Source organism: Eubalaena glacialis, chromosome 3 (assembly GCF_028564815.1).
Source record: "Eubalaena glacialis isolate mEubGla1 chromosome 3, mEubGla1.1.hap2.+ XY, whole genome shotgun sequence".
Taxonomy (NCBI): Eukaryota; Metazoa; Chordata; class Mammalia; order Artiodactyla; family Balaenidae; genus Eubalaena; species Eubalaena glacialis.
Window position 1 is genome coordinate 112,642,613 of NC_083718.1, and position 22,809 is coordinate 112,665,421.

Below are 22,809 nucleotides of genomic sequence, written 5' to 3' on the forward strand. Positions count from 1 at the left end.
AGACAGGGGCAAAAGGAGAGATTCTGGGGTGTTCATAACACTGTTTCTTGATCTGAGGGCTGGCAAAATGAGTATGTTTAATTTGTGAAAATCCTTATTTATGTACTTACATGTATGGTATATGTAAGTTTAAAAATTGATGCCTTTTCAACACTTATCTGATAATCTGCTGAAAAAGACATACATTCAAGGAGGTGGGGAAAATACTTACTAAACAAAAACTTTACTTCTCAAAAACCGTAAAGATTTTGTTTCTCTCTCCAAAGGATTTTAAAAATCTCAACAGAATGTAATAGTTAACTGCTAAAAAATAAGATAAGAGTAAAATACTGCTTAATTAGCTCTGTTATGCCTGCACCCTAAGACTGTAAATTACAAAAATACAAGTAAAACCACATTTTCTGAAATAACAGCAAACAGAGGAGAAAGTCAAGTACTATATACCAAATGATCAAAATGTCTTTTGGGCCTAGGATTCTTGAAACTAGTAAAAATGGTAATAACAGAAATCTCATGCCATTAATCTATATAGATCATTAAATATAAAAACAATTTATAAAACACATCAGATTTTATTGCTTGAAGAATACAGCATATGAAAATCACAAGAATGTCAAAATGAAAAGTCACTAGGATTCAAACATATAATACATTATCAGATGCAGTAAAATATTAATTAACCTGAACTCTGCATCAAAAAAAAAAGTATGGAAAAATATCTAAGTTGTTTACATAAGAAACAGATATACTTAAAATAGAAAGTATAAGGATGTTACAGTACAAGTTAGAAAAGCCAACACTTATTAACTTATTATTTCTTAGACTAGACTACCTTTGGTACTTAAACTTTTAAAAAAACAATCCCTTCTATTTTGTCCAAATGCACTTCATGGATTCAATACCAACTTCAACTCAAAACATTAAGCAAGATTCACTTAGTTGTGGCATGGAAGAAGTGTATTTAATAAATGTATGACAATATTTCACTTTTTCTAAAACTGCAAAATATGATCATTAAGAAATCTAATACTTGTAAACTTTACTTATTTAGCTCTTCAATTAAAATTGGAATCCTGGCATCTGCAATCTATCTTTAGACCTGGTGAATATACAAATTTAAATGATTTGGCAACTGACATAGGAATTTAGATTACTTCATACTATCCTAAGTGGCTTTCCATTCTGTTTTCAAAATACAAACAATAGGCCAGTTCTTCAACACACTGGATTCCTATAAAAATCACTACCATACTTTATTTATTGGAACCAAATTAAAGCTTTTCCCTTGTAATGAGCAGGTTGAAACTATGTTTCATATAGGGCTGATCAATTATGATACACTTTCTTAAACAAAACAAAAACAATCATTTTTTAAAGCTCAATTATTATGGAGACAATGATGCCATTTCAAAAGGAAGCATTGGACACTCTAGGCCATCTAGTCAAGAAATTGTAAAAGTAATGCTAAAAACAAACAATAAGTAAACTATGACTACAAGTTAAATTACAAAAAAATCCGTCTTATAGCAAGCATGCTCATTAACTTTCATTTCTTTCCCCCAGCAAAGGTTTGAATATTCATGAACCTTAGTTAAACCAACGGAACCTAAGCAATTGTTTCACAAGTTCCAATAAACATGGATGGACTAAGCAAGTAATACTATTAACAATCATTGGAGTGAAATACTAAGAATCATGACAGTCCTCAAAACGGGACAGTCTTTGAAATGTAATAGTGTAGCTCAAGATGAATTATGCTATAATAAAACTTTAGTTTTTACCTCTACATAAAACAAAAACAAAATCAAAACATAACCTACCAAATTTTACAACTACTACTGAACATACTCATCCTAGTTTTTGAATGTCTTGTTTGAGACTTTTTAAAACAAGTATATTTATCTGAGCATATATATGCAGTGCCTGTATATATACTCATTTTAAAAGACAAAAAATCCAAATACTACAGAACTGAACTCTTTGTTTTTTCACCAGCCTGATCTAATATCTACTGCATCACATAGCACCTCCCCCCCAATAATTTAAAATTCCCAATTTTTAGTTTAGTTAAAAGGGCAGAGGAAATGCAAATGAAGATTTAGAGCTTCTGTATAAATTTCACTGTATTTTTATAAACTTGAAGTTTTCTGTAACACTGTTTATTGATCAAATAAAGGACTCACTGCTATCTAAAATTTCATAAACATCATTAAAAATTCAAAATTGATATTATACTGAGCCTTAAATTTTCAATAGTTCGAAGAGACAGTTTTTACATGAATAGCACACAATAGATGAAACTTAACGGCAGACATCCCTAGAATACCAATGGCAAGTCCACCAAGATGCATACAAAATTACAGATAAGCATTTCTTTCACTGTTTTCTTGTGCAGGGAAAAACATTTATAGAGGAAATAGAAACTCAGCTGGTGAATTTCAGATATCATCATCATCTTCTTCATCCTGAGAAGATCCTGCCTGGTTGGATGCACTTGCTGAAGCAGCAGCAAGCTGTGCTTGTTGGGCAGCTTGCTGCATTTGAAGCCATTCCTGTTGGGCTAATTCTGCTTGTTGCTGTCTAGCCTAAACACAAAAAACATTAAAAAAAATAGTAATTTTTTTAAAAACCTATAACATGCACACTTTCATAAACTTAGTCATTATCAAATTTGGATATTTTCCAACCACGATATAGTTGTTGTACATCAGGACAACATGAACTCTATAAAAAAATATAATTAGAGATTGCTTCTTCTCAATTCTCTTAAGGAGAGTTTCCAAAAGTTTCCATAAAAATTTTCAATAAAAGTTTCCTTTTATGCTACATAATGGTTCAACTGAAGAACCTAGAAAAGTTTAAAGAAAAATCACAACATTCACTCTTTGGTTCCTTTTCCCTGTGTTTCTCTCTCTTTTGTTTCACTTGATTCTTCTGTCCTCTCAACTCATAATTTTGACGTAAACACTTGCAATCTAAAAATTATTTCTGTGGCTTAAAAGTTCACTAGTACAATACCTCTGTTAGGGGAAAGTACTGTACGTGAATGCACTAGTTACCTTGATATTTTTTTTAAGTTTCTATCACAGTTCCCTACTCTATAGATACATCTCTTTCTTCCTCTGTCCCTCTCCCCTCTCTCTGTAAATACACACGTAGGTACACACGAAGAACATACCCTTCCCACATACACACTAGTGAAAATTATTTATCCAGTACTGAATTTAAGTGGGATAATTAAAATCCATTCATTTGAAATATCCTCTATAAAAACCACCACAGGATTTGAGAAACCAAGATGCATACATATGCATTACATGCCCTACTGCACGAGCTAAGGCTCCTTCCCAATTTAATTTCATCCATTAGCAGAAAAACCACACCAAGAAGGGAAAAACGAATCTGTTTTTGAAAAGATCATATAATTTCCCATTAGAGTTTACCAAAACAATGTTGTTTCTCCATTTCTGTCTTTTCTCAGAATTATTCTTTAAGCCTGGTTGATACCCTCCTTTATGAATGGCCAATTGCTAGTCATCATTTAAAACACACATCAGTTTTCAGTTTTTCTTGGTTATTCTAGGTCACATTTTCTGCTCTATTTCATATTCTGTAATTCTCTATGCATTCCCATACCTATCCATTTTGTTCTCTAATTACGTGAGTATACATCTTTTTTCTCCACTAGAGTGGAGAATAGAAAATGTTTCCATATTCATTGTTGCATTCACAACATACAGGACCCCAGTAGTTTCTGACTGGATGAATGTCTTGTGGGAAAACAATGAGGCTCAGCATAACCTTAAGATTTTACCATGTACATTCCTAACTTTTCTTAATAATCTGTCATGAATGTATTATCCAAACATTCCTAGGGGAGAATTACTACACTTAAAAAAAAATCATTTAGGGACTTCCCTGGTGGTGCAGTGGTTAAGAATCCGCCTGCCAATGCAGGGGACATGGGTTCGACCGAGCCCTGGTCCTGGAAGATCGCACATGCCTCGGAGCAACTAAGCCCGTGCGCCACAACTACTGAGCCTGCGCTCTAGAGCCTGCGTGCCACAACTACTGAGCCCGTGTGCCACAACTACTGAAGCCCGGACACCTAGAGCCCATGCTCTGCAACAAGAGAAGCCACCGCAATGAGAAGCCCGTGTACTGCAATGAAGAGGAACCCCCGCTCGCCGCAACTAGAGAAAGCTGCGCTCAGCAACGAAGACCCAACGCAGCCAAAAATAAATAAATAAATAAATATAAATAAATAAATAAAATAAAATAAATTTGTTTAATCTGTAATTTAAAAAAAAATCATTTAATTGTTACCAATTAAGTCCAAATTTCTCAGCCTAGAGTTCAGGACCCTCCAAATTACTGTCTGCCCCAATGTATTTCTCTAATATTCTTTCAAAACATTTGTTTTGTGCTCCAAAAAAAACAAACCAAAAAAAACCCTAGATAAACATAAAGTGTTTTCTAAATACACATCATACCCTCCCATTTTTGCTACCTTTACTCATGCTGATAGTCATTCTATTTGAAATCTGATTTTCACCTACTGAAATTCCACTCTTCCTTCAAGTCAAACTGAAATACTAGTTTCTCCATTAAGTTTGTTTCTGATTTCTTCCAGTATCATTCAGGGTCTAATCAGGAGACAGAAGTTACACTAGTTAGGGAAATAGAAAGAATGTCATATAAAAGACTATTAACCAAGTATAAAGGTGGTAACTAGGTAACTGAAAAGGCAAGAAATGAACACTAAGATATGTGGGTGGCAACTACAGGAAGCAGCCACCAACCCTAAAACTGGGGGAAACAAGGGAAGAGGCTGGGATTTTTAAAACTTGGAAGCTTAGAGGAGCAACCCATGTAAATGAAACTTAGACTTCTGAAGAAGGGGCATAAATTGGCTGGTACTACTACCATCTCTGAGCTTAGAGGAGAGCCTCAAGGTTTGAGACCCAAATCCTTGAGGAAGGGGATGCATGTTCAGGCTGTTTCTGTATTAGAGAAACTGCAAACCAGATTCAGTTCCCACTACAGGAAAAAAATGATGCAGCCAGGGTGAAGCATTGCTGGGTTGCTCAAAGGAACTTGAAGCCAACTGAAAGTAAAAGAAAGGAACATGTGCCTTCTTCCACCCAGCCCTGTAATCTCCCTCTAGAGCCCCCTACTGGCAGCAGTAGGAAGGAAGAAGTCTGGGCCCAGTCTCAAAGCGGAACATAGAAAGGAGGGTTTCATGCTGAGATAATTGCTTAGTAACTGGTACACTCCTATATCATTAAAATCTAATGTGATATCTCTGTACTTGGGGATCTCTTTATATCTTCTTCATGAGACTAGTCAACCTCATAATACAGCTGTTAATATACCTATATTATACCTTCCCTACAAGACAAAAACGTTTTTTGTGTTTGTTTAGGAAATTAAAGACCAGGTATTCTAGTAACTACTTCTACCCATTTTTATAAAGAAATATAGAAAATATTTCCATAACACACAGGCATGTTTACTTTTATGGCAGGAATACCCAGAGTTCAAAATAGACTAAGAACGCTTCACAGGAAATACTTGAAAATGGTAGGGCAAACCAAATATATCGATTTAATCAACTTAATAATACCTACTCTGTGGCCTAATCAACTATAAATAGATACAATTTTGTGGCACAGAAAAGATAATTCAAATAATTTCAAGTCTCTACACAGGTCTTACTGCAAAGTTGCTTTACCTTGTAGTTTGCTCAATGATCTACAAAGACATGTACTGGTTACACTAAAAATTTAACCTGACTTTTAGGTATCATCACCCCATATCAGCACCCATACTTTTCTCTCTGAACATAAAAGCATTCCAGTGTCTTTAAAATCAATGTTGATTGGTAAATATTATTTGTATTCATTTCCACAAATTAAAAATTTCAGTGTATTTATTCTGCTTTCTTTTTTCCCCTTTTGCTTCTCACCCAATCCATCCCAAGTATTTTCCTTCTAAAATGGAAGAGTGAAAGAGAAGTAAGTAGGCATATACTTCCTAATTCACTTCTTCTGGAGATTTTCATTGTGTTTTAAGTTTCCCACTTCCACACACTAAAATAACTCATTTATAATTTACAGCTAACTTTAATCTCAACATATTAGAGATTACCTCCTTTTCAAATATTTGCTGCTAACAGTGAAAGATAGCTTCAAATGAGGCTGCTATTGTGTTGGCATGTAAAATAAAGTCTAAATGATTAAGTGAAATGAATGTTATGAAAAAGATGTTATAATAATTTATCAGTTCCTTTTATATTTAAGACTAAAGTACTTTATGCTCTAGGAAAAGTACTAAGCGGCTGCTATAATTTTACTTCTCTTCTGATTTTTCTCACAATAGTAAAGAAATACTAGGGTATTTTCACCCATAGGTCAGGGCAAGAAAGAAGGGAGATAAGGGGAAAAAAACAAAACAAAACAGATGACAAGGGTAGAGAGCTGAAGACAGATATGGCAGTCAGTCAGTTATTTTTCATTCATCTTTTTGCCCTAGAAACGATAAAGCATGTTCATTTCACTTAAAAGTTCCAAAATAAATTTAAGCAAACAAAATGGTGGCTAGAGTATTAGCACAGTATTGTAGAAAGAGCACAGGTTTTGGAGTCAAAAGGTACTTACGCTTTCATTTGTTTAAGTCAATCCTTCCCAGTACTAAGCTTCATAACGATAGGAACCATGTCTCTTTTTTTTACTGTTAAAAGCCTAGCACCTAGCACTATATCTGGTAAATAGTGAAGACTTTAATAAATATCTGTAGAACAAATGATCTGATCTCATGCAAGCTTCTCTATATCTGAGTCTGTTTCTTAAGGCGTAAATGGGCATAGTAAAATTTGTATTACTCATTAAGAACTCTGCAAAGTATATAAAGTATTTAGCAGAGCATCTTTTTCCTTTTATCAAATATTTCCTTTGGCACCCTGTAGGTGATCTGCAATAGTACAGACTCAATAAATAATAGCCATTAGCTTTTTCTTTTTAAGACATCATGCTATTGCATGCCTCTTTTTTTTTTTTTTTAAAATAAATTTATTTATTTATTTATGGCTGTGTTGGGTCTTCGTGTCTGTACACGGGCTTTCTCTAGTTGCAGAGAGCAGGGGCTACTCTTCATTGCAGGGCGTGGGCTTCTCATTGCGGTGGCTTCTCTTGTTGCAGAGCACAGGCTCTACGTGCAAGGGCTTCAGCAGCTGTGGCACATGGGCTCAGTAGTTGTGGCTTGCGGACTCTAGAGCGCAGGCTCAGTAGTTGTGGTGCACGGGCTTAGTTGCTCCGCAGCATGTGGGATCTTCCTGGACCACGGCTTGAACCCATGTCCCCTGCTTTGGCAGGCAGATTCTTAACCACTGAACCACCAGGGAAGTCTGCCATTAGCTTTTAAAAAAAATCATCACTCCTCATTTGGTACCTCATATTCATATGGATTATAACACTGTTTGCATGTGCTCATGCCTGCCTCAAAGGCTTTTCCACTTTAGCACCTATTTCATAGGTTGTTTTGAGGATTAAATGAAATAATACTGGTAAGTTACTTGGCAACATGATTAACACATGTTTAGAACTCAAATGTTGGTAAGCTTTTATCTTCCTTATTACTTTAAATGGTATCTAATGTCTAGTGCTTGATAACACTTAAAATTCAAATGCTTTTAAATATAAACCAAATTGGTTGTTATGACTGCAAAGAGATCAGTTATGGTACTAATCTGGAAGAGATGACCTAAAATGGTATTTCCCAGTTCTAATGGTAATTACAGTAACTGGTAGCAATTCTTACCTCTTCTATTCAAACCAAACCTGTCTTTCAATTTCAAATGAGAAGCCAGAACTTTGTAGGGAAAAAAACAACACCACCTTCTCCCCTCTTTTTTTTTTAATAATGGTGAATAGGTTCTTTAACCTCCTCGAACCTCAGAATTGTAATTTGGAAGATCAAGGTTGAAGTAAATGATTTTCAAAAGTCTCTTCTACCCCTAGAGTTCTGTGCTTCCTTGACTTACCAACCCAACTCAGTCATCCATTCAACAAAGAGTTATTGAATACTCCCCCTGTGCTAGTTACCATGTTAGGTGGGTGCTAGAGATACAATTAATAATGGGTCCTGCCCTCAGGGAGCTTACAGACTAATGGTAGGGACAGACATTTATAAATGACCACACAGCTCTATTCCCATGATGAAATAAGTATCTCTATGGAACTGAAACACTCCATATTTTACATCCTTTTTGCCATAGAACAACCTCTGGCCCAACGATTTAGGTCTAACTTTCAAGATCTTCCCACTGGAAAGTCAGTCAAATGCTTTATTTCAAAAAAGTATTTACATATAGACAGTTTGCTTGAGCAAGCTGAGCATTTTAGTAGTACCCAAAAATGGAATGGATTATTTTTTAAGCTGTTATCATAAATTTTCAAGTTCATAATTCCTTGCCCCTGCCTTTGCAGGGTAGGTGGGGAGGAGGTACAGAGAAGAGAAAGTAAAAATGCCGTTAAGGTACCTCAGCCCCAGCCTATAAATTTTGCCTTGAACAGTGATTTGCATTCTTAATAATCAGGTTATTAAGCTCTCAGTCTTATGTGGAGTAAATATTCAGTCACATTCAAGAATCACTGTACTCTGTAACTGTCTTCTCCCCAGCTTCAAGGAACCTGGTAGAGAAGAAGGAAACGCCAATTTTTCTCTCTCAATTTCTTCCTCTTGTTCTTGCCCTACATACCTGTAGGTATTCTAGGCGTTGCATCCCATGCCTGAGTGGAAAGGACTGATGGAAAGCTTTTTTGTGTTGGTCTTTGCCATCAGCATGGGCTATGCGTGCATACTGGTTGTAGTGTCTATTCACTCCATGTGGAAGCTGTGCTGTGTGGGCTTCTGCATCCCCTTATCCTCATCCCTAGGTATTTTTATTAGGTAATAAATGCTGCCAGCCTTTGTTGCCTCTGCTATAACACCAAGGCACAGTGAACCATGGGGAGAACACGAGGGGTGAGATATACTATAGCAGTCATCTTTGGAAAATATAATCTTCCACAGTCATCTTTGGAAAATATAATCTTCCACAGCTCCAAAATGTATTACAGAGCTTGCTTCTATTTTGCCACCAAGGGGAACTGGAAGGGAATGAAGAAGGTATCCAGGATTCTAAGGATGGGCCAAGGCAGGCCCAGAAGATGGTACAGAGATAACATTGGGGAAATTCTCAGAGGCTAGCCACAAATTCCATTCAGTCCCAGCTCCCTGTGGTCCCCTCCTTTCTTAAAAAATAAAGGAATATTAGTACTTTTTGCTAATCCTTCACAGACGACATTAGAACTGTGACAAGCAAGAAAGGAGAAAAGTTTTCTCCCTTTCTTTGCTCCACTGGCCCTTCAAAGTTTTTAAGATTAGAATGTTTTAAAGGTGTATTAAAGACCTAATTTAACTACAAAGTAGATGTTAATCAGATTTTTCTTATATGCCATTCATCTAAAAATTTGATACAATATTTTCTCACCCGTCTATCATTTTAAATCTTAAGAATGTTTAGGTATACTTTTCATGCTTTTAAATGGCCATTCTGCCTGAAAAAACATCAAAATAAAATCTCAGTAGTTATTTGGAGTTGTTCTCCTCAGAAAACAGGCTGCTGCAAATATTTGCTTTTATATAAAGTAAAAAACTAGCCAGAGCTAACATCAGACTCTATGATCAAACAATCAGCCAGAGAAAGAAAATTTTTTGGGTACGTATGTTGACTAAGGAAATGATTTTAGAAACCAGTATGATTTTGGTTAGCAAAAAGGGTCAGATTCAGATGAAAATAATTTAAAACGTGTTACTTACTTTTGCAAATAATTCCTGTTGCTGTCTCAATAACTCTTCTTCAGGAATGCCAAGGTTTTCCAAACGAGAACTGGCCTTTCTTCTTTTTAATGCTACTGTCTTGCATTCTTGTAAGACTTCTTTTACTTCACTGATATAAGAGCCAAAGCCTAAACTTTCTAGTGCTGGGGAAATGAAAATATGAAAACATGAAAAAGTGGTAAAACACAACTTTTTCTCTCACCTATGGAACATTAAGTTTGGTGAGGGTTTTGGGCTGGGGGTTGGAGGGGAAGGTTGTTGCTTTCTAATAATTTTATCTATTTTATAGCTGCACAACAATCATTGGTATGGCTAAGACAAAATATTTTATTAAACTTTCTTAATATTAGATGGCAAATTAGTTAAAACTTAAGGAACATTTCAAGGCACTGGCCTTCACTTTTCCTTTTCTTTCTAATTTTTTAAAAGCCAAAGCATTTCCTGGAGGAAGAAAAAAGTCCAATGTAAGAACATGTGGTTTTAGTAAGAAAACATTTTTCCTATACCACTCATAGTAAATCAACCACTAAGTCATCACTTTCTCAAAGAATACAAAAAAAGCAAATATTTGGAATATATTTGTTAATAAAACATATTTTGTACCATTTGGCTTAGAAAAAGTAGGCTGGTAACACATGCTCTAACTTTCAGCAGGATAAGATGAAAGAATAGATAAGTTCTTTTGTCTAATATACCAACAGGAAACTAGTATTTTTAGCAAAGACACTCAAACTGCCAAGTTTAAGAAATACTGGTGGAAAGAGCTTATGAAATTCAGCATTTATATTCAATCAAAGTTTCTCTTGAAAATAAAACTTAACAGGAAACACTATAAAAATATTTTAAATGACATGGCAGAAAAACTGGGATAAAGGAAGACTATAAGGATAGAAGAAACATTAACAAAAAATTCTCTCCCTTTATTCTTTCACATTTAGAAGAAAAATTTGTACGAAAAAAAGGCGTTCTGTAATCCAGAAAGTCAAAGCATAAAATTTCCTTTTGGCTCACGGTATTTAAAATCATATAGTTTTCTAAATGCTAAGGCCCCAAAATCATATTTTGCCTTCTGAGCCAATGATGAAATATAGGTGGTGAAAAACACAGTAAATCAACGTAAGTTAGTTCATCAGTTCTTACAGTCTTTCAACAACTATGATGAGCCAGACTCCCTCAGTAAAGATGCCCTAAGTTCCAACTTTAGAAATTTGCTCTTCAAGGAGAATACCAAATACACCTTTAAAATCTACATTCCCATATAAGCTGTGGTTTTTAAGGCATTTTGAATGACTTACAACTTTAATTATTTCATATATTAAGCTGTTTTCATCAACCGTCTTTAGAAATAATGTGATGCCAAAAAGCAGACTGCTATTCCTTGAATTTTAATTAACTTACAGACCCTCTCCTTGTCCCCCCAAAATTTCAATAAGACATTATTCTTATTCTGAGTTCTGTTTACCAAATTAACCACCACCTAATCCCTGGCCTCAAGGAGTTTGGAGTATCGTAGGAAATTAAGTGAAAATTAGGCAGCCTGAATTTTTTACTTGAATTGACAGACATTATTTTTTAAGTGTCAGTGCTAGAAGCCAAAGTTTTATCTTTTCTCTCTCTCTTTTTTTTTTAAATAAATTTATTTATTTTTGGCTGCGTTGGGTCTTTGTTGCTGCGCGTGGGCTTTTCTCTAGTTGCGGCGAGCGGGGGTTACTCTTCGTTGCGGTGCGCGGGCTTCTCATTGGGTGGCTTCTCTTGTTGCAGAGCACGGGCTCTAGGCACGCAAGCTTCAGTAGTTGTGGCACTCAGGCTCAGTAGTTGTGGCGCATGGGCTTAGTTGCTCCACGGCACGTGGGACCTTCCCAGACCAAGGCTTGAACCCATGTCCCCTGCATTGGCAGGCGGATTCTTAACCACTGCGCCACCAGGGAAGCCCCAAGCAGGGGCTACTCTTCATTGCGGTGTGCGGGTTTCTCATTGTGGTGGCTTCTCTTGTTGCAGAGCACGGGCTCTGGGCGCACAGGCTTCAGTAGTTGTGGCTCATGGACTCTAGAGCGCAGGCTCAGTAGTTGTGGCATACCGGCTTAGTTGCTCCGCAGCATGTGGGATCTTTCAGGACCAGGGCTCGAACCTGTGTTCCCTGCATTGGCAGGCGGATTCTTAACCACTGTGCCACCAGGGAAGTCCGTCTTTTCTCTTTTTTAAAGGCACAAGCATAGTAGTGCATTTTCAATAATACTGGCTGGAGATAGTACCAAAGAAATCAGTAAATGATTTAAGGTGTCCCACCACATTCTAAAGAAAAGTCTTATTTTCTTATTCTAAAGAAAAGTCTTATTTCCTTAGCCCTACAACAAGGTTCTCCAGGATCTAGCCCCACTTACCTTTCCAGCTTTATTTCTCCCATTAAATCCCTGCATACTTTGCTAAACCTGACCGCTCAATGTTTCCCAACAGGCACCAGTTTCCCACATTCGTGCTGACAGTAATTCATTCAAGGCCTGGATCAAACTATATCTTCAAATTAAGCTTGCCTGATCCTCCTAGACAGAAGTAATCTCCCCCTTTTGAAATAAGATAGACTTAGAATTTGGAACTTGGTTGTCACTGTATTTGTATAACCTTGGATATGTTGCTTAATATCTCTAAGCTTCAATTTCCCATCTCTAAAATGAAAACAGCATCTATTTCATAATATCTTCCTACAACCAGAAGCACTATAGTGGTTAAGCATGCAGCCCCACAGGGACTGACTCCCAGCTCTGCCTCATATTAGCTGTGTGAGTCAGGGTAAGTTCCTTCACCTCTGTTCCTCTAAAACAAGAATAACAGTACCTACATCTCATCAGATCAGGTTGCTGTGAAGAATAAATGAATATAAACAAAGAGCTAAGAACAGAGGCTGGCCCACAGAAGGAGCAAAATTAAGTATTCACTATTATATTTTTAATACTTTAAGGATTGTGGGAATCAACAAGTGATTAACCTAAGGCATTTAACAACACAGTGTCTAACGTGTAAGAGTCCCTTAACTAACTTGGACATATTATTCATCTTTTATTTTTTTATTCATCTTTTTGTTGTTGTTGTTCAGAAAACATTTATTGTAGTTTGATGACACTTAGTCAAGTTGTGGTTCTGAAAGCAAAGCAAAAACAGTATTAGGGGAAATTTAGGGTGGACACATTTCTTAGAGATAGTTTATAATTCTACCACTTCAGAAAGAGCAATAATTTTACTGAAAATATTTAATTTAAAAAACATCACTCAAGAACTACTATGACTTTTCAGATGGGCAAAGCAAGCCCCTGGGAGGGCGAGAGCCCAGTCAGGCAGCTACTGGGGGAGGGGCTGGGTGCCACTGACGTTTGTGGCTTCACTCAGCAGGCCGACTGCCCCCTCCCTGAGGCCACTCAGAAGTCACTGGGTGGGGAAGGGGCATTCAACAGGTAAACATGATTCCAGCAGGGGACAGCCCCAAGGTCCCAAGGGAGGGCTGGTCGGGCAACGGCTGCCTGGACAGGCATCATCTTCTCGTGATGAGATGAGGAGGCTGAACGTGAAGACCTTCTTCCAGCTCCTGTGTGAGCGAGAGTAGATTCAGAAAACTGCCGCTACGTGGCAGCAGTCACGGCTTTACTGTTCACCAGCTTCCCAGTTGAAGGGTTGTCAGGGCACACAGGTGCACACGGCCACAAAACACGGCATCTTCTCAAATAATTTCCAGAATGTGATATAGCACAGCCCCAGCCTCTCCAGCAGGAGACTTCGCTACAGCTTAGGGTAATATTCTGATGATGTGGGGCTTCCTGCAGCTCCCCAGTCACCTTCCACGAGTCGGGGGGAATCATCTAAATGGACCCCGCTTCCCGGAGCAGAGGCCTAGTTGTCGCACTGCACTTCCGCCCGGAGCTCCTTGGGGACGTAGTTGGCCAGCGTCGCCAGCAGCTGCTGCTGCAGGGCCTCACTGCCCACGACCAGCATGGTCAGCTGCATGGCGTCCGTCCGTTCCAGGCGCCTGACGATGGCAGTGGCTTCGTTAAAGAGCTTCTGCTGCTCGGCAGGTGGCAGCTCCATTATGATCTGAGGAACTGGCTTAAACTGTCCACTTGTCATCCAAGCGCCTAACAAACCCCCGACGGCCCCCCCAACGGCTAGTCCCGGTGGCCCGCCCACCAAACCACCAACGAAGGCCACGGCCCCTGTGACCAGGCCGCCCCTCCCAGAGTGCCTGACGGCCGCCCGCATTTTCCTCTCCTCGGAGACGGAGCACAGGAGCCTCATGATGTCCTCCACCGCGACGGGCATCGCAGCAGACCTGCGGAGGCGGCGCCGCGAGGTCACAGACTGGCAGGCGCGGGGACTTTTTTCATTCATCTTTATCTTTTCTCTTACACTTAAGAGTATGCTAGTAAGTATACAGGGCCTAAATAAATGTATAGCTATGCATTATCACACCATTAAATTCAAGATGAACAAGTATACTAAATTTACAAAATTAACAAATCAATACACTTGAGAGACAACTCTTCAAAATGTCATGAATTACTAGACTAGACATTAAAAACTTCAATCCAATCTACCTTAAACCATGGAGGGCTTGGGTTAAAAATTAAAAAACAAAAACAAAAAACTCACTTTTAAAAAACATCTAAGGTTGAGAACACTGTTTTCAAAAAAAAAAAAACTGCAAGTAAATCCAAGGTTAATATTTAATATTATTGAAAGAGCTATACTCTCAATGCTGAGTACAAACACTGCACTCTCAATAAAATGGTTCAACAGGAGCAGCCATAAATTTAATTTCAAAACTGCATTGACTTTAATCCTAATTTTAAACACATTTTGGCTAACGGATATGAGTAACTGGATACAGCATTTTCTAAACGGGGATATTTTACATCATCTGTTATCATGTAGTAGTAATATCCCCATTTTACATAAAGGAGAATCTTAAAGGATAAGGAAAATGGCTCCTAAGCAGGGCCATCAGTTAACAGTTGTGCAGGTGGTTCAGTGCACAACAGCAGCATATCTGAGGAGAGCCATTCATACTGTAAACATCATAGATTTGTATGCTTATTATAGCACTTTTTCTGGCAGATGGTAGTAAAGGTTTTTAAGGAAGGAGTGTCTCAACAGCCATTTATGATAAAAACTCTCCAGAAAGTGGGCAGAGAGGGAACCTACCTCAACATAGTAAAGGCCATATACGACAAACCCACAGCAAACATCATTCTCAATGGTGAAAAACTGAAAGCATTTCCTCTAAGATCAGGAACAAGACAAGGGTGTCCACTCTCATCACTATTATTCAACATAGTTTTGGAAGCCCAAGCCATGGCAATCAGAGAAGAAAAAGAAATAAAAGGAATCCAAATTGGAAAAGAAGAAGTAAAACTGTCACTGTTTGCAGATGACAGGATACTATACATAGAAAATCCTAAAGATGCCACCAGAAAACTACTAGAGCAAATCAATGAATTCAGTAAAGTTGCAGGATAACAAAATTAATACACGGAAGGAGTGCCTTTTTCTAATTTGTACAAAGGGATTTTATGAACTATTGATGGCCCTCACTCTAAGGATCTCAGAGTAAAAGCCAAAAAAATAAATAAAATAAATAATAATACATATATTTTAAAATTTGTGGATAAAACACATATCACTTGTTTTTCAGAGGTCTGTCTGCTACCCTCTGCCATCTATCTTAAAACTGTACCCAGAAAAGTGCATGGCATATTAAGGAAAAAAAAAAAAACATTTAGCATGCTTTTTTCAATTTGAAAGACAGATATTAAGACAACTACTTAAAAAAAAAAAGGTAAAAATGTCCACCAACAATTTTAATACAGTCGTATCTTATATTTTACCAAAAATGACGTACTCCTCAAAAGTTTTGTTATAACATGAATTTGTGTGAATTACTTTATACTTCAAATGCATAATGCATGCTTTTCATTTAAAAAAACTAAAGTATAAAAAATAGCATTCTCTAATTTCTCTATTTCCTTTTGTTTGTATGTTAGGTGATGGAGGTATGGAGGTGATGTAGTTAACTTTAAATACATTAAGAGGATGTAGGCCAAAGTGACTTCTTGGCTTACTGGCCTGACAAAGACCCTTAAGAATCATGCCCTCTATGGTATCACCACTCCTGGGAATCTGGGACAACAATGAGAGACGGATGGCAGAGCAAGAATCAAATATCATTCATCTTTATATCCTTAGCAGTATCTAGTACAGTGCCAAGTACACAGTAGTATTCAAAAGTAACTGCTGGGTGGCAGAAGGAAAACAAAAACAAAAGACATATCAGTTTTAAAGAAAACAGTAAAATCCTAACTTGAAAAGCACCTGATTATGTGATAAATTGTGCAATGTAAATTACATGTCCCTTCAGAAAAAAATTTCAGTATGGATGATTATTTAGGCAATACAATATCATTCTTCTTATTATTACAACTTCTCTGCAATCACCCAGATCCTCTGATTTCAAAACTACTCCACATCCACTTTCCAAAACAGACTGTGGTTTAGGCTTTAGAGCAAGATTCTCAAAGTGTGGTCCATGGACTTGTGCCAGAAATGCCTATAAGCGTCTGCAATGAGTTAAGTACGGAAATTCAAAGTAAGCATTTTAAGAACCTTCACAGCAAAACTGTAACTATGTGAAGTGCCGGCTGTGTTAACTAATTTTATTGTGGTAATTATTTCATAATATATACACACATCAAATCATTACATTGTAAACCTTAAACTTACACAATGCTATATGTCAATTATATTTCAAAAAGCTGGGGAAAAAAAAAGAAACTTCATAGCAATTTGACAAAGTAATTTTATTTCTATTGAATGCAGTATCAAAAGATTTCATTTTGTTTTTCTAGTGATCCATTTTTTTTGTATTTTACCATAGTACCAGTGTGAGAGGGATTATAATTTTTTTTTTAAAAGTCCTTCAACATACAGCTTGGAGCAACATAACTGCTGAAGAAGTGAATCCTCGGAGACTTTTTCAAACTTTCACTACTTTCAGTTACTATTCTCAAAAACATGAGGAAAAAGAAATGATGTAGCAAGAGATTTAAAATGCAGAAATAAAATAGTATCACTTAAAATATTCTTATGTACACTTTGGCTTTACAAATGGCATCATGATGTAAGGTTAAACATAACAGACTTTCAGCTTTATGTTTCAATCAGTATCACTATAAAGTTTTTAAATTATTATTTATTGTAGCATATTTCATGTAAGTTTCTCAATCCTGACAGATTCTCAGTAATTGCTAATTATACCTGAAACCATTAACTATTATTTATACATAAATGGGAAAACCTTAGTTAACAGACTTGCCTAAGGCCAGACTTTCCAGTACAGAACCTGCAGCTCCTAACTCTCAATGTCAATTCTTTCCATAATGCAACAGAACATGTTAGTACTCATTTAAAGATATGTGTTCACAGAAACCCAGCAACGAAATAAAAGGAACACCTTATAAGCTTAGAACTCCCTCTGCTGTGTGTATGTGATCTTCAATCAAAGTCCATGTTCTTAAACTAAAAATAAGCAAAATATTTAGATAATTTTTAAAAATTTTAACTAGGTTATATAATTTCAGATTTACTGGCAATAAAATTATTTTAACTTCTGCATGCATTTTACAGAACTGCCTCAAATGCTTAATATGCCCTGACAAGGTAAAGCAAAGTGGCAAGTGAACAAGTGAAATGTTCTGAAGCAAAGTTTAGTTCATTAAACTTACTACTAAAAAAATCCAAACTTCAACATGTGAAAATCAAACCACTTTAAAACGTACATTATTCCACTTGGCTATATCTTACATTCTTAAATAATCAACATTGACAGAACAGCATAAAAAATGTCATACCCAGCTTTCTAGAGTTAGTCTATAAACACACACTTTAAACACCTAAAAAAATACACAACTTAAGGATTTCTTTTAAAAAATTTTAATCACTCAAGACAAAAGTTTCTTTAAATGATTAAGCAATATGATATCAATATGAGATTAAAAACGTATAAAATCTATTCCCCTAACTGGGAAGAATTTGGGGCTAAAATGTAGGTCCTTATCCACTTAACAAAGGCAATGTTAAAAAGAAAAAAAAAAAGGTAAATTTATAAGGCTGTAGCAGGTTAATGCATGATTTTTTTTTAATTAATAAATCATTCTCAGTACACAAGGAAAATGCTTTCACTGGAAGTTTTTGACTCATATGTTAAACTGAATTTAGCATATTCCGAAGTCGAGCTGTTTAGCATACTGTTCACTACAGCTGCACTTTTCTTCCATCATGTCAATCAGAAATCTAAATATATCCTAGAAAAGAATAAACTCTACCCAAGAAGACAGATTGTAGTGTGTTTTTAGATTTTTGGAATGATCCCCACTTCTGTGGTGTAAACAAATGTTTAGGCAGATCCTTTTGAAATCTTTTGCAATTTTCATTAGAAAGACAATGTTGATAAAAGATCCTTCTTCTCTTTTATGAGTTGTAAAAGGAAATTACAGCTATTTGTGTTGGATAATCTTGTGAAAGACTTGTGACAACAACTGCACATACAATGTAAAAATAAAAACACAAGAGGAAACATAGACAACTTGGCTTTCATTTTACTTGCCAGAGTACACCAAACAAGTAGAAGAAAACACTAGCTTTAAAATCAAATATACTTTTTCCTAGGGATTTTTTTTCTCCTTATGTACTGAAATGGAAATGGCAGAGTATGTTTTAAATCTACCTCCTACACATCATTAAGAATCAAAAATGAATCATTTAATCCTTTTGTCAATATTGACCATAAAATACTGCATATGGTGAATATGAGCAGATGTGTCATCTACTTCAGAATAACAGGGAAGTCACCTTTTAAAAAGTTAAATTTTAAAAATAATATGGTAGACAACCGCCGCCTACCAAAATTAAATTAACCATGATTTTTTTTCTGACTTCAAAAGCAATCAAGAAATTGTTAGAATTTTAATTGGGTTATTATAAAAAGCAAGTTATCACCTCAAATAGAATGCAACCTTTTCATAAGAGTATATGTACAAGTCACAGGAAGTGCTTCCCAAAACATTATGACTAGTAAATGTCTCCCCACCCCTGAAACAAACCATCAGAATATGGTCCCCCAAATCCCTATTAACAGAACTAAATCCTTTCCAAGATGAGAGAAGAAACTGTTAAACTTTCAGAACTGCTGTTCAATAAAAGCTGAAGTGTTTACATCTAAATGGGGATGACAGCAGGAAACAAGTGGGAAATATTCCATGAAAAACATCTCTCACAATCTTTCAACCCAAGCTGTAAAAATCTATCTCATGGAACAAAGCAAGCTACAGAAAAAAAGGAAGAAAGGAAGGAAGGAGGGGAAGGAAGATTAAAGAACACTGCCCCTTTTCTTACAGAATAGAACTGGAGTGCTTTGGCAACTTGTTGATGAACGTTAGGACCATGAAACCATTTTTAAAGGAGAAAATATACTCTCTCTATCCAACACTAATAAACTTTACAACGTTGAACATGCACGTTAAGAATATTTTTTACTCGTGTTCTGAAAATTCATCTTTTCCTCTACACTGGTGAAAAGGTCGGGTGGCACTCATGCTTGAACTTCCGGTCTGAATTCTAATTCTCCAAGGCAGAACTTCTGGGTTCCTCTCTCAGTTGTCATGATCTAGGTTCCACTTTAGGCAGGCACTTTCTCAGTTGTCACGTCTAGGTTCCACTTCAGGCAGGCAAAATTCTTGTTGCTTGGGCTTACCTGGCTGTAAATTGAGATCGCTGCTACTACCTTATTTGGGGGGATGTTAGCTGACCTAATCGTTTGCAACCCTTACCTGCATTCGCTGTTTGAAAAGGACCACGAGAATATTACACAGGGATTTTAAGGTACCGGCTGCCTCTATGCCCGCGCAGCTTTTTAAGTTATCAGTACTAACCAGGGGACAGGACTGAAGGCTTTTGACATGAACGGGTCACGCGATTAGCAGTCTGTCCTCGGCCCCTCTTTGAAACAAAATCCCACACATACCACTTACCTTGTATGACGTGCTCTGGCGAGATGGTCTTCTTTTCCGATTTATTGCAAATCTCATTGGCTTCAGAAGAAATAAGGTGAATGAATTCAGTGCAGCAGTTCACCACCAGCTCCCGGGCATCGTTGGCCACCCGGACATTGGGGAGAGTCTCTTTGATCATCTTATTGATAGCAGCTCTGGGTATAGTGAGATCATCATCGTTCCCAGATGAGGAAGCCATCGTACCTTCCTATCTCTCGCGCCCCGACTTTTGAAAACTCCCCAGTTCTGGTCCACTGCTCCACGAAGATTTTTCAAAAGGCTGCCCTCGGAGAGCAATCCGGGGGGCGCTCTGAGAAGAGGGTGCAGAAAATTAAGGGGCGAGGGGTTGGCTCGAGAGGGCGTGGAACACCCACGTGTGTGAAAGATTCAGGGCGAGGCTGGGAGCAAATTTGGGGGAGGGGGGGCTGAGGATTCTGGGGACAGCACTGCCCAGGTCGGAGAGGGGAAGGCTAGGTGGTCCGGAAATCTGAGCACTGGAGAACCCCCTTCGTGTCTCCTCTGAGGGGCGTGCGCTGTCGCCTAACCGTTCCCCAAAGGCGCCAGAGCAGAGGCAAGGTCCAGGGGCACCGGTCTGGCCGCGGTACTGGGCGGACACCCAGCGGGCTGGGCTCTACAGAGCCGGAGCCCCCGCTGCCAACGCCGCCGCCAATGCCGCCGCCGCCAGCAGCCGCTGCTGCCGCCTCAGCCAAACCATCCTTGAGACACCCGCGCCGCCGCCTCACAACATGTCGGCCGCGGCCGCTGCTGTAACCGGGGCGGCCTCCGGGGAACAAATACGGTCAGAACCAGGCGCAAGGGGAGCGGCAGTGGCGCCGCTGTGGCCGTTTAGCCCGAACGCAGATCGTAGAAGCCAAAGCCGCGGCAACGGTGGTCCGTCCCTCCAGAGGCCAGAGAAGGTTTGCTGGAAGCCTCTCCCGATACCCTTTGCGCTACCGGAAGCCTCGCCCCCACATGTTCCCCCCTCCCTTCCAGACCGACTTCCGGGTGTGGCTGCCGCCCTTCCCCCACCCGTGCTGGCGGGAACCGCCCGTCCTCTCCGCCAGCGGCTTCCGCCTGCCGCTGTCCCGGCACGCGTCCTGGCATCCCGCCCTTTACCAGGGACAGTGGCCGGGCGAGCGCGCGCCTCGCGGTACCGGGGAGCCCCAAGCACGCGCCGGGGTTTTGGCGCCAGACTCGGGTTGTGGTGGGTGGGTGGCCCGGCGAGGGTGGATCGCCGCCACTACCTTCTCCCAGCCAGCTGAGGCCTCGGAATCCTTTCCTAGCCAAGTTTGGAGACAAAGGAGCGCTGGATTTCGTTAAAAGAACTCTTTGCTAACCTTCAGGAGCCCGAATTGAGGTTGAAAGGAAGAGGAACGAAGCCTAGGCTCGGGAGTGGGATGCGGGCAAAGCAGAACCCCGTGTGCCTGGGTTTGCATCGTCCGGAGGAAAAAGCTTTTGATGATATCTAATAGACGTTATTCGGCTCAAAGCTCTCTATGGTCCTCCACCCATTTTCTGGTTTTATGGGAAATGAAACATTCAGAGAAGTGACTTGCCCTACCAGCCACTACTAATAGCTAAGCTGGAAACTAGAAATAAGATCCAACGTAGTGGAAAGGCGTAGTGTACAATGAGCCAAATTACAAGGTTCCAACTTAGACATTTTTCATGGTGTATTGCACGTTGGCTTCTGATGAGGCGGAAAAAAAGTGTGTTAAAGTATCTTAACTCTGATTTTTGCTTCTCTCCAGGGAAGCAAACGTGTGTCAAGTTCTTAACAAAAATTGCATTATTTTTAAAAACTAAGTTTGCCATACTGTCATTTTGAAGAAGAGGCTGTGTTATAAATAGCAGGGTGTTGCAATTTCTAAAAAGTAACAAGATACCATTTAAATCAGTTTAGGCACTTTAGTTAATGGGATACTTTGTTCTCCATACATTGGCAGCAGCTGGCTTGTTTGACATGTTTTAAAGTTTTTTATTTCGGTTTAAGACCCTAGATGTGGCACCTTGAGGAGACCTTACTTAATTACACTTTTTTTTTTTTTCATTTAGCGTTTTCTCCAGTACACTTGCAGGTTCTTTAATTTCTTAAGTGTAGACACTTGTTTTTCAGTGTTCCTAAGTTTAGTCAAAACAAAATTTCTTTGACAAAACAATATTTTTAAAATTTTCTTCAAAATAGGAATGTGAAGGAATGTGTTGGCGCAGATGTTGGCTCTCTAAGTGTTTTTGTAAGTCAGTTTACTGTTAAAGAGTTATAGTGTCTAAATTTATCTCAGCCTTACCAAGTTTGTCAGACTGAAAAAGCTAGCTAGCAAAAAATGTCCCCCAAATTATCACATTATTATCACTGACCCAAATATTATAATTCCTGAAAAAATGTAGTAATGATAGTTACGCTTGTTCATGTAACATTTATGCTACATATGCTTATAGAGTTATGATACATAAATCAGTAGAGCATATGTGTTGTTATTCCAGTAATGGTTTATCACTACAGCATTCTGTGGTAGCATAAGCAAGAAATGTGTAGTAAAGGAACCTAGGTTCCAGTCCCAGTTTTTCATTACTTTAGACAGGCCACTGTCCAAGTCTCCTTTTCTTCAACTAGAAATGGAAATAATATATAACTCAGAAGATTCAAAGTCAAATGAGACTATGCAAAAGCACTTTTAACATTATGAATTATTATACAGATGTGTTTATGATTGTCATCTTTACCAGGTCTGGGCAGTCTTCAACTAATAATAAACCATACATAATATGGCTGAGAGAAAATTTAATTAAATATAAATAGTAGGGTGATATTGTAACTGAAAGTGGGTTCTGGCTGCTT

At 38.2% G+C, this 22,809-nt stretch overlaps 2 protein-coding genes across 3 annotated transcripts; both read right to left on the minus strand.

The window, feature by feature from the left end:
* Positions 1–691: 691 nt before the first annotated feature.
* On the minus strand, positions 692–20,914 carry DR1 (down-regulator of transcription 1). Its single transcript, XM_061186304.1, has 3 exons — positions 19,950–20,914; positions 9,862–10,025; positions 692–2,585 (listed from the first exon to the last, which is right to left on the minus strand). The coding sequence occupies exons 1-3, from the start codon at positions 20,167–20,169 to the stop codon at positions 2,439–2,441; spliced, it is 531 nt and encodes a 176-aa protein (XP_061042287.1). The 5' UTR covers positions 20,170–20,914; the 3' UTR covers positions 692–2,438.
* Positions 13,725–14,256, minus strand: LOC133088394 (protein C19orf12 homolog). 2 transcript variants are annotated; one of them, XM_061186303.1, is made up of 2 exons: positions 13,898–14,187; positions 13,725–13,842 (listed from the first exon to the last, which is right to left on the minus strand). In XM_061186303.1, the coding sequence occupies exons 1-2, from the start codon at positions 14,185–14,187 to the stop codon at positions 13,731–13,733; spliced, it is 402 nt and encodes a 133-aa protein (XP_061042286.1). In that variant the 3' UTR covers positions 13,725–13,730. The 2 variants fall into 2 exon arrangements, with proteins under 2 accessions (XP_061042286.1, XP_061042285.1); XM_061186302.1 differs by having other exon boundaries at positions 13,725–14,256.
* Positions 20,915–22,809: the final 1,895 nt, after the last annotated feature.

Coding starts and splice junctions, on each gene's coding strand:
- LOC133088394 (XM_061186302.1), bottom strand. CDS start 14,256: ATGAATGAAAAAAGTCCCCGCGCCTGCCAGTCTGTGACCTCGCGGCGC.
- DR1 (XM_061186304.1), bottom strand. CDS start 20,169: ATGGCTTCCTCATCTGGGAACGATGATGATCTCACTATACCCAGAGCT. Junction 10,026..19,949: donor GCCAGAGCACGTCATACAAG/GTAAGTGGTATG, acceptor TCATTTCCCCAG/CACTAGAAAGTTTAGGCTTT. Junction 2,586..9,861: donor AACAGGAATTATTTGCAAAA/GTAAGTAACACG, acceptor TTTTGTGTTTAG/GCTAGACAGCAACAAGCAGA.